The 12445-nt window shown below is 40.7% G+C and overlaps 1 protein-coding gene across 12 annotated transcripts in view; it reads left to right on the top strand.

The window, feature by feature from the left end:
• Positions 1-12445, top strand: part of CAST (calpastatin) — a 130195-nt gene that overhangs the window by 113928 nt on the left and 3822 nt on the right. For 9 of the 12 annotated variants that reach the window (XM_037012153.2, XM_037012154.2, XM_037012156.2 and 6 more), the window contains 5 exons: positions 1143-1250; positions 2479-2571; positions 3881-3925; positions 4347-4439; positions 5757-5834. In XM_037012153.2, the coding sequence (XP_036868048.2) occupies positions 1143-1250; positions 2479-2571; positions 3881-3925; positions 4347-4439; positions 5757-5834 (417 nt within the window). The remainder of the gene's footprint in view (positions 1-1142; positions 1251-2478; positions 2572-3880; positions 3926-4346; positions 4440-5756; positions 5835-12445) is intronic. The other 3 variants (XM_037012161.2, XM_037012151.2, XM_037012149.2) reach the window with 1 other exon arrangement.

The following is a 12445-nucleotide window of genomic DNA, read 5'->3' as shown; positions in this document are numbered from 1 at the left end:
AACTTTGTCATTTTGATGCCAGCCGTAGAAAAACTTCAGCATCAATATTGTTTTAATTATTTACAGGTTCTGAGGCAAGACTGTAGGACCAAAGCTTTCCCAGACTTCCTTGGTTAATTTTCCGTACAGTACCAAATTAGACATTATCAAGGAGACCACAGCACATCAAAAGATAAAGAGGTTGCCCTAAACCAGACCCCATCTCCTTTGGTGGAGAACAAGCACCTCTTTTGATAGATGGAGATGAAGTAGCTGTAGTGAAGTCAGCTTTGCTTCTTTTCATTTTGATGTAGCATCAAAGCTTACTTAGTGCTGGAGTCTGAGATTCTGAACGACTTCTCATCCTTTTGGGTGAACCTCAGAATCACCTGAAGACAGGCAAAGGCCCAGTGACAAATCCCAGACCCACTTCGGGCAGCCTCACCATTAACAGCTACAATCCTGGGCTCTAACAAAGCACTTAAAACCAGAAAAATGCCGTGGCAAGTGTGTTCCATATACCCCCAGTGATGAAGGTCGTGGTGCAACAGAAAGGCAGGCTCCCTCATAACCGAGGCTGCTGCTATGCCTCCCCTTTAACACTCATGCCGGAGGCTCTGCCCTGACCAAGGCCATTATAAACACACCAGTCAATAGCCTTTATGTCTTCACAAATATGTTTTAAAATGTCCCATCACTTTCCCTATCAGATAATGTAGTTTCATTTAATTTTTATTTGAAGACAGTGCTAAAACCTACATTTAAAGCTCTATTTAAATGAATACTCTTGAGAATCAAAAAGTTAAACTAAGCTGTCATAATTCATGTGCATTCTCTTTGCTGGGGACATTAGACTGTCACCAGTAGTGTTACCCTGAAAGCATCATTAAACATATTTTCCAGTGAATCAGGCCAGGAGTCCCATCTTTTTAGGAGAGGCCTGTTTTCTTGGAAGAGTAGGGTAGGCGGGCACAGGAAAATGCCAAGAGGGAAAGAGCAGGAGAGAGAGCACCACGCGGGGACTGCGGGGCCGGGGACTGCGGGGGCGGGGCCTCCCACCCGCCCGCCCGTCTCCCTGGAACTCGCAGTGGCACTGTTGGGGCTACACTTCAACAGATGACCTGATTTGGCTAATCAGCGACTAATTGAGATTTATATTTTAGCAGAGTGACAGCAAAGAACTTGACGATGCCCTGGATCAGCTTGCTGACACTCTAGGGCAGAGGCAGCCTGAGCCAGATGATGACAAACCAGTAGAGGATAAAGTCAAGGTAAAGCGAAAATTTAAGATTCTTATAGCAAAACCCCCCACCCTCCACATAAAGGGAACCAAAAAACCACGTCTGACTTTGGAGATAGCAGATGGTTGGATAACCTGTCTCATTTTTTCCTATCTGTGGTCTGCTGCGTCTCCCTATGTCGTCAGCGAGGACTCTGCTGTGGCCCAGGTGTCAGGCAAGTGGCCTGTTTGTGAGACTTCATGATGGAAAAGCGCAGCTCTGCTGGGTTGATTTTATCCTCTTCCCACATTAACTTTTCCTGGTTTTATCTGATAGTCAGGACATCAGGGATGGTATACACACATGCATTTGGGCAACATGCTCTGTGCACAGAGTAGCAGCGCCCCTGCCCTGCACTCCACATGCAAACCCTTGGGAAGAGAGTTGTGCTAGTGGTCACACTGTGCAGAGGTGTGTGTGCGAGGCTCTCACTGCCTACCTGATGCAAGGTGTATGTGCTAATTCATGCCTAACGATATGTACTTAACCATCTGGTTAGCTTGGAACCGGGAAGTAGCTGACCAGCCAAATCAGTGTTTTAAAGGTAGAATCAAGGCCTAAGGATTCCCTGAAATGCCCTCTCATTGTTTGGGACTATTGATGTGGACTCAATCTATATTTGAAAAATAAAATTAGTGATGCAGAAAACTAAAATCTGTACACTACCCAGGGGTGGGAAGTGAGTGTCACTAAACCTGCAGAGAAGAGAGGAGAGACCAGCTGAGCCCCTCCGGGGCAAGGCTGCTGGGAGGCAGGCGCTGCTAACTCAGCAGCAGACCCTTCCTCACCCGCAGCACAGCCATCAGATTTGCTACTTGGCCTGGTCCTTCAGGGCTGCTTATAAAGAGTCAGAGTTGTAAATATTCCCTCTCTAAATGCCAAGGCACAGTGAAATTCACATATTCCCTCTCTAAATGCCAAGGCACAGTGAAAAACCCATGGGTTTTATCTCCTTACATGACTCCTGACCATGATTATTTAGTCATTTATTTCCATTTAAATTACAGATAGAAAATTTGCAGATGTGGAGTGACATACAGAAGTATGGGGGGGTTACTTTTTTTCATTAAGTCTGTTGAAGTCATCCATTTTTTATTGCTTAAAAAATCAAAATAGACTGTATGTTTTGCCTTAGAAAAGTACAAATGCTGAATGTTCTGTTTTAGAATGTATTCTCTATAAAGAGGAAATGAATATTATGTCTGTTGAATGTTTATAGGAAAGAGCTAAAGCTGAACATAGAGACAAGCTGGGAGAAAGAGATGACACCATCCCTCCTGACTACAGACACCTTCTGGATAATGATAATGAGGTAATTAAAGGCAAAGGTCTGGACTAGATAGACACTACAAAGCTTCTTAAATCCAGACTTCACCTGAAGTGAGTAGAAGGGACACTTTAACAATAGCATAATAACCTAGGGTGACTACTTTTAATGTACCTTGACAAGCAGCGGTCTAGGATTCTGTTTAATATTTGAGCCAACAGTGTTTGTTCACTAAGGCAGGCACTGTGACATAAAGAGGGTTGAATAATGTTAAGTCACTCACTGATGCTTAACGATTCCAAGGATTGTACACAGATCTGTTCTCTTTGCAAGAAGAGGCTATGAAAAAGAATATTTGTAATCCTGAATGAAGCAGAGTTTTGGTTGGAGAGCACAAAGGGAGCTAGTATTGGATTAATTGATAGGGCAAATAAAAAAGGCCCTCCAAGAAAGGGTCTCCTTCCTTCGCTGCACCACCACCAGTGCTGTTGAGTGAGGACAGGCAAAACCATGTTCCCTATCACAAGTCCTATTTCTATATCTAAATATATCTATCAAGAAGTCCCTGACCTTTTGTCTCTAACATGGAAGCCAGTGTTTTTTTACATCAACCCGGCCTGTACCCTACCCTTCCTCCTCCGCGCCTAGTTGCAAGGAAATGAGATGATAAATAACCCTTTCCAGGCCTGTTCTTCAAATAAAAACAAGCAAGCCCAAATTCTATCATCCTCTTTCTGTACTGACTCGTCTGGTGGGTGTGATGGCTCTGGTTTAGAGTGTCACCAGTGTGTGTCTCCCGGTTCAGGAATCAGTTCTCCTTGCTTGTGTTCAGTATTCCTCAAGATGGGGATTGCATCCTGCTAGAATCCTCCCTCCTTTGACAGAAGCACCTGACCCTGCTTGTATTCTCTGGGAAATGTATTAGTTAATGCCCTTGCCTTTGTAGATGGGGAAATCCCTGGTGAGTTGTACTTATAATCCTGACTAAAAAAAACTGTACCTGTGGACTATTCCAGTGCCTCAGATCCTTCCAAAGGGTAATTAAATCTAATAAGACATAAAAACACAAGCTACTCTTTGTACTATTTTAAGAAATATAACACACAGTGGCAGACAGTTCCTAAATAATTGTTTCTTTCACCTCCAGGACCAGACTGTCTTGAATTTTCCTCAAGGCTATTGAGATAGTTATAGGGTAGTGATAATGCAAAGCTGGCAGAGAAATAGTAAGGACCCAGGTTTATCAGTTACTGCAAATCTATACTCCATTTTATATAAGTCAGTGAATAATAAATTGTATAAAGACCCACTATACCTAAGTAAGCCTTTTTAAATATCGATATTTGTTTTTAAGGGCAAGCAAGGAAAGCCACCTACAGAGAAATCTGAGGAATCAAAGGTAAATATCATAGCAGCATGTTTCCAAAAAGATTGTTTTTTCATTATTGCTGAAACTTTATTTTACATTTTAGATATCTAAAGTGACTAAGTGCCTACCCTGTGCTTGGTATGATGCCAAGACATGCATGCAAAAAGTGGATGTGTTAATGAGTGATTTCTCACTTAGCTCTCATAAGAGCCCTTCAAGACAGAGAGTTCCAGATTAGAAAATAGAGGCTCAGAGAATTCTGAGCACCTTATAGAAAAGGATGGAAGAAAATAAAGCTGTCAAGATTTCCATATTTTTAACATTTCCATGACTATATGTTAGGAAAAGATGTTTCTTAAATAAGCCTCTTTTCAGTGATGTAGGAAAATATCCTATATAGCATTTTTGCCTTGTACTTATTCACTGATGGTTGTTTCCGTTAACATCTCAGAAACATGCAGATGACAAAGACCCCATCGATGCCCTCTCTGGAGAGCTTGACAGCTGCCCCTCAACTCCAGCAGCCTCAGAGAATACAGCAAAGGTAGTGTATTTTTTCATATGGACTTTGTTTGAATATGTGTATCTATACATAGACTGTAAAATGATTGATGCCATAGAGAACTTGAAAATAAGAGAAAGACAAAAATACCTAATTCTGCTACTCTACACACACTGTTATTTGGTATACTGCTTGTTTTTCCTTACATGTATGTTTCACATAGTTAATATGTAATCACCACTTATTATCATAAATGTTTTCCACATTGCTTTGTAATCTCCATAACCGCCATTTTTGGTTGCCATACCATGTTGTTGGGACAGTCAGGATTTGTCTTCGTTCACTTAAAGTGAGAGCCACCCAACTACACTGCCTCCTGATGCCCATTGCCCTCCGGGTCTCCTGGCCTTTCCTGCCCTGGCCGGTGGGCTGACTGCTTACTGCTCAGGGCCCAGTTCAGGTGCCAGCTCTTTCAGGAGGACTCCCTCCCCAGGCCCAGGCAGGCATGCCTAGGAGATACTGCGGGCGTGGCTCCAGATCACCACAATACAGCACGCATGGCAATAAAGCAAGTCAAACGAATTTGGTTTCTCAGTGCCTAAGAATTATGTTTACAATGTACATATCTCAGTACTTTAGTGCTAAAAAATGCCAACCGTCCTGAGCTGTCAGCACGTTGTGGCAATCACGCATCACCATAACAAACAGTGTCGTCAGTGAGCTGGGCAGCCCGCAGCGCAGCAGAGGTAGCTTACCTCAGGGCTCAGCATGAGCAGAATGCCTGTTCCATAGCAGGCAGAGTGCCTAGCGATTAAAAGTGAATGAAAAAACTAGTCTGGCAAGTTATATGACGTCCATAAACTACACCCCTCACGTCAAGTGGAAGAGTGAATTGAGTGGCCTTCATTGTTCTTTTCTGAAAAAATTAACAACAGCCAAAACCTAGCAACTAGATATGCGGTATTAAACATCTCTCTCAATCATTGAATTGTCCGTTTTCTGGACTACCTCGGCATCCTGTTTCTCACTCCTGAAATGCATAAGTAATGCCTTTGTGGTGAATGGACTTTTTATATGTGACTTTCTCCAGCTTGGATTATTTCCATTGTTATATTTCCATAACACTGAAAACACTATCCTATTCTTGCTCTACTGGCACAGCAGCAGTGTGACCCACATTTTCCTCCTTATTTTTATTCTTTTTTTACCTCCTACGTTAAACATTCTGTGTACATTCACTATTCAAAAAAAAAATCATGATTAAAATTCTAAGTTTTCCATTACTTAGAGTGAGTTGCTTGTAGCCAGATGGACTGGTAACAGCACAGCAATAGCTTCATTACATTTCCTTTGCTTTAGGATAAAGACAAGATGAAGACGACTGCTTCCAGCTCCAAAGCACCTAAAAGTGGGAGTAAAGCAAAGGATTCTGCAAAGGTAAACAGTGCAGTAAATATACTTTTAGTCCTACAGTTTCAGTTGGGATCTAGTTAATGTGAAATAATTGTTCCAAGTCCTATCTGTCCCTTAGCATGTCTTGCTAAAAAAATTGAAGTTTTAAAGACCTTTGTGAACTGGTACCTTAAAAATCTAAATGAACATTTTTGACACAATTCAAGTTTCCTTTATCACCAGCCCTTATCACACAAAACATGGCTGAGCCTTCTGTAACTTTATTGTTTCCAGTATCAGCTGACCCATCTGTGCAAGCCCAGAATCAGGGTAGGCCCTCTCCCCTTCCCCCAAACCCCTATCCCCCACTGTCTGCAGATAGCCTTGCCTTTTACTTCAAAGAGAAAATAAGGCCACCCTGCAGAGAGTCCCTGGGGTCCCCTTCCCACTAACAACCCCTCTCTCTTCCTTGCCCTTATGCCCCTTCTTTCTCTCAGGGGTCAGTACTCAACTCTGTCCAATCTATTTGTCTCAAATACAAGCATACCTTAGAGATTTTGCAGGTTCAGTCTCAGACCACACCAACAGAGCAAACAATCCCCTGGTTTCCCCGTGCATATGAAAAGTTTATACTATACCATAGTCTATTAAGCATGAACAGCATTATGTCTAAAAACAATGTGCATTCCTTGATTATTGCTTAAAAATGCTAATCATCATCTAAGCTGTCAGTGAGTTGTATCACAGATCACCATAATAAATAATGAACAAGTTTGAAATATTGCAAGTGTTATCAAATTTGAAACAAGACACTGAGCAATTTGATGCAGGATTGCCATAAACCTTTGATTTGTAAAAAACGTACTATCTGTGAATCTCAAATGAGGTATGCCTATACTTTTTTTTCCCTTGTAATAATACAAACATGTTCAAGTTCTTTCCCCACTTTAAAAGCAGTCCTCAGGTTGACAAGCCCTGCTGCCCCATTTCTCTCCTTCACCTTCCCTCCTCTTCCTCCTCTTAAGCTCTGCCTGAGATCAGCAGTGACAGTCCGGTTGCTGTCTCATTGGTCCTTGTCAATCCTTAGTTCATTTGATCTCTCAGTAATATGCCTGTGGGCATTAGAGTTTATGTGTAATGGATTGAGACTTTGCGATTGCTGGAATGAGTGACTCTCTTTTACACTTCCGCTTCTGCAAAGACCCAGACCCCCGCTTCTCACTGCCTGCCGCACGTTTCTACCTGAATAACACATTGACAGTACAGAGTTATAGACTGTATTGCATTAAATCTAAATTGCCATCAATTATAAAATAAACCATTACTTTATATACCAGTAAGGAAAAATTAATTTGATTACAATATGCTATTCATTAAGAACACAGCAAATTGAGACAGGTTAAAATAAACATGTGCATGGTAGAGAGACACCACCAGAGAATGTGGTTTATGTAAACTAGAACATAGAAGTGGCATATAGAATTAGAGAAGGGCTTAGAGTTACTGTGAATCGGCATATCATTAGATACTATCTGGGAGGGAAGACAGTGTTGCATGTCGCTCTAGAAAGTGGAAGTTACAAGGTCTAGTTTCTTAGAATTGGGCTTAGTGAAGCACAACAGCTGGGAGCTTCCTATTAAAATTACGCAAACTGTCATCAGGGAAGGAATGGAAGTTGACAACTTCTAGATCCCTGCCAATTCCAGTAACATGATGCAAATGGCTATTACTGTGATCCCCTGACTATGATGAGATAAAGGTGTACCTTTAAAACCAGGAGAGTGAGTTCTAGTTCAAGTCAGTAACATAGGAAGATCCTGAGCTCACTTCCTCCAGTTTAGACACACCAAATTTACAGTTCCATAGAAACAGTTTCCTCTGAAAAAAAAAAAGCCAGAAGCTAGATGAGTGATTCCTACTCATTTAGCAGGTAGGAGAGACGGGGGCATAATCTCTCCATCAACCCCAGCCCTGGGGCAGTGACCCACATTAAGAGGGAATCCTACACCAGGCATCCCAACTCTAAGCTCTGCACCTGAGAGCCAGGCCCCTAAACCATCTAGCTTGCAGGCCAGTGGGGTTCACTTCCCCAGGACCCCCAGGCTACAGCACTCTAAGGGATGGTTCTTAAAGGGTTTGACAGCTCAGACTTACCAGCCCAGAACAGAGGCAGTCAGGTTCCCAGACTTTGGCTTTTTTTATGTGTAGGCCTGAGGGGAAGGCATCTAATTTCACACACATCTAGGAGCCTGCTGAACTACTTTCTGGGATGAAAGCTGGCAAGCACCATCTTTGTGCTTTCTGTCTCTTCCCCACTTTAGCCAGTGTCTCCCAGAAAAAAGTTTGTACGCTCCTCTGGTGCTCTGATTTTTTATAGCTGCCTCCAGGGAACACGTCTAGAGCCATCTGGTTCTGTTATTCAGCAGGGCTTATGCTTATGGGTCTGACAGAACTGTAACCAACAGAGAACAAGTTCTGATGCCTCCTTCCCTCATGGCACAGCAACATGCGTAGTTTGAGGTGCCCAGTCTCTGGGACAGATACTATTAGCTTATCTTCATACCTGCAGCCTAAGGGATAGGCTTCCAGTTAATACACATCTATGGGCCGACTGTAATCTTTTCCAGCACCTCAGCGTGGGTACTGTTCACTCTCTCCTTCTGCTGTGATCCAAAGTGCCAGTATCTCCCAGAGGGAGCTTTTACACATACCTGGTACCGTGATTTCTGCAGTCACTGTCCAGGGAATCCTCTTGATCACCAGGCTCTGGTGGCCAATGTGGCTGATGTTCCTGAGTCCCCCAGGCCTGTAACAATTAGAGAGACTGATCATGGCAGGCTGACCAGCACTGCAGAAAGACTGAAACACCCCCCATCTTTCTGTGGGAGAGGCTTGTTTGTCCTGGAGCTGTGGCCTGAGAGGCAGCCTTCTGGTTTAGCACGCACCTGCGGGCCTCTGGGTGTGTGCTCTTCAGGGAATGCAGGCCAGTGCTTGCCATCTCATTCTCTCCCCCTACCTTGCTCCAGGTCACTGGCATGTCACAGAAAGGGGCTTATACATACTTCTGGAGCCCCAGTTTTTGTGACTGCCTCCCAATCACCTGGGTCTGGTGACCAGCAAGACTTACACTTGTCCCACAGAACCATATATACTTAGATACTTTAAAAGCTGCTGTTTGAGGAACTGGCTTCCAATCAGCCTGTATTTAGGTGCTGAATCCTCCTTTTGGAACACTGACAGATCTTGGCACACCTTCAACTACTGGGAACCATAAAAATGAAGTAGGCTGCTTAGACAATGACAAAAATTTAAGAGACAACAAAAGCAGGGTTTAAAAATAAGGTTCACCTCCTACACAAAGCCATTCCTTCAAGACTGGGAGAAGTGGCTATTTTTATCTAAGGCATAGAAACCAACGTAGAGAGTCAGAAAACTGAAGAAACAGAGGCCTATGTTCCAAATGAAAGAACAAGATAAAACTTCAGGGAAAAAAATCTTAATAGAATGGAGATAAGTGACTTATCTGATAAAGAGTTCAAAATAACAGCCATAAAGAGTCTCAGTGAACTTGGGATAGGAGTGGATGCTCATAGAATTGCAAGAGATAGAAAATATATGAAAATATAAAATCCAGGTCAGAGAGCTGAAGAATACAATAATTGAACTCAAAAATACACTAGAAGAAAGGATCAGTGAACTCAAAAACTGAGCAGTGGAACTCACCCAATCAGAGCTAAAGGACTTACAGGACATCATCATCAAGCAGACCAACATGTGCAATATAGGGGTCCCAGAAGGAGATGACAGAAAAGGGGGCAGAAAACTTAGTTGAAGAAATAATGGCTGAAAACCTCCCTAACCAGGGGAAGGAAGAGACATCCAGGTCCAGGAGGCCCAGAGTTCCAGAGATGAGCCCAGAGATGAACCCAGAGATAGCCACACCAAGACACCAGCTGAAGACAAGGAGAGAACCTTAAGCACAGAAAAAGAAAAAAATACTTCTTATGTACACAGGAACTCCCATAAACTATCAGCAGAAACTTTACTTTGCAGGCCAGAAGGGAGTGGCACAATGTATTGAAAGTGCTTAAAGAAAAAAACATGCAACTAAGAATACTCTACCCGATGAAGCTGTCATTCACAATGCAGGAGAAAGTTTTCCAGATAAGTAAAAGCTTAAAAGGGTTCATCACCAGTAACCTGGCCTTGTAAGAAAGGATTTCTTTCTTATAAAAATTTAATAATATGGATAATTGTTGAACCACTTGTGTTGTATATTTGAAACCAAGAATAGGATCATATAATTTTTAAAAAGTGCTTTTTTCAAACTGAAGAGAAAGGGCACTAATTAGTAACCAGAAAACATGTGAAAGTACAAATCTCACTGTCAATAGTAAAATTCAGAATACTCATGTTACAAAAATGGTAAATTAATCACATATAAAGCTAGTATGCAGGTTAAAAGATGAAAGAAGTAAAAATAACTAACTACAATAATTGGTTAAGGGATATATAAGATAAAAATATGTAAGATGGGTATCAAAAACAAAACTTGGTGTGGGGAGTAAAAACTTAAAACATTCAAACTTACAAGACTATTTTAAGTTGATTATAACTTGTTATATCAAAAAAAAACTTGCTCATGGCAACCACAAGCAAGAACCTATAGAAGGTACACAAAAGAGAAAGAGAAAGGAATCTAAGCATATTACAAAGAAAATCATCAAATCACAAAGAAAAAGAACAGGGGAAAAAGGAGGGAACCAAGAAACTATAAAACAGCCATAAAACAATACAGCAAATGACAATAAGTACACACCTATCAGTAAGTACTTTAAATGTAAATGGACTAAATGCTCCAATCAAAAGACATAGTGGCAGAATGGATAAAAAACAAACCCATCTAAATGCTGCCTACAGGAAACTAGCAGAAAGTGAACAGATGGAAAAAGATATTCCATGCAAATGGAACCCTAAAGAAAGCTGGGGTAGCTATACTTAAATCAGATAAAATACTTTAAAACAAAGACTATACTAAGAAATAAAGAAGGGCATTACATAATGGTAAATGGGTCAATTCTGCAACAGGATATAACATTATGCCCCAACATAGGAGCACATAATATATAAAGCAAGTATTAATAGACATAAGGGAAAAATAGCAATACAGTAATAGTAGGGGACTTTAATACCCCACTTTCACCAATAGACAGATCATCTAGACAGAAAATCAATAAACATCTGCCTTAAATGACATGTTACATTAGAGGGATTTAACAGATACATACAGAACACTCCATCTAAAAACAAACACAATACATGTTTTGCTCAAACACACACAGAGCAATATCAGGACAGGCCCATGTTAGGCCACAAACAAATCTCAATATGTTTAAGACTGAAATCAGATCTTTTCTAACCATAATGATATAAAACAAAATCAAGTATAAGAAAAATAGAAAGTTTGCAGTTATGTCAAGATTAAACAAGATGCTACTAAATAACCAATGCATCAAAGGAGAAATCAAAAAAATACCTTGAAACATATTACGCAATGCAGGAAAAGCAGTTCCAAGAGGGAAGTTCAAAGCCATACAGGCCTATCTCAAGAAACGAAAATTTCAAACAACCTAACTTTATACCTTCAGGAACTAGAAAAAGGAGAACCAAGTCCAAAGTTATTAGAAAGAAGGAAATAACAAGTAAATGAAATAGAGGCTAAAAAGACAGTAGAAAAGGTAAAATTGACAAACCTTTAGCTAGACACACTAAGAAAGAAAGGTCTCAAATAAGTAAAATTGGAAATGAAAGAAGATATTACAACTGATACCACAGAAATACAAAGGGTCATAACAGACTACTATGAACCATTATATGCCAACATATTGGACTACCTGGAAAAAAATAACCTGCTAGGACAGAATCATGAAGAAATAGAAAACCTAAACAAACCAATTAAGTAAAGAGTTGGAATCAGTAATCAAACATCTCCCAACAAACAAAAGTCCAGGAACAGACTGAATGTTTGGTACAAGAATTCACCAGTGAAGCAAAGAAGAATTAACACTTACCCTTCTCAAACTCTTCTAAGAAAATGAACAGGAAGGACTGCTCCTAAACTCACTTTATGAGGAGAGCATTACCTCATACCAAGCCAGACCAGGACACCAGAAGAAAAGAAAATTAAAGGCCAATATCTCTGATGAACTAGATTGGAAAACTCCTCAACAAAAATATTAGCAGATTAGAATTAAACAATACATTAAAAGATTATATACCATAATCAAGTGGGATTTGTTCCAGTAGTCTGCAAATCAATCAGGGTTATACACCATATAATAAAAAAAAGGATTAAAGTCATCTGATCATCTCAGGTACAAAAAGCATTTAACAAAATTGAGTATCCATTTATGGTAAAAACTCTGAACAAAGTGGGTATAGAGGGAATGTACGTCAACACAATAAAGGCCATATATGACAAACCCTCCCACAGCTAACCTCATACTCAATGGTGAAGGCTCAAAACTTTTTCTATATGATCAGGAAAAAGACAGGGATGCCTATTCTTACCACTTTTATTCAGCATAGCATTGGATGTCTTGTTCAGAGCAATTAGACAATAAAAAGAAATAAAAGGTATCCAAATTGGAAAGGAA

This window comes from Manis javanica, chromosome 1 (assembly GCF_040802235.1).
Source record: "Manis javanica isolate MJ-LG chromosome 1, MJ_LKY, whole genome shotgun sequence".
Taxonomy (NCBI): Eukaryota; Metazoa; Chordata; class Mammalia; order Pholidota; family Manidae; genus Manis; species Manis javanica.
The sequence above is the reverse complement of the archived record's forward strand: the minus strand, read 5'-3'. Positions and strand labels throughout refer to the sequence as shown.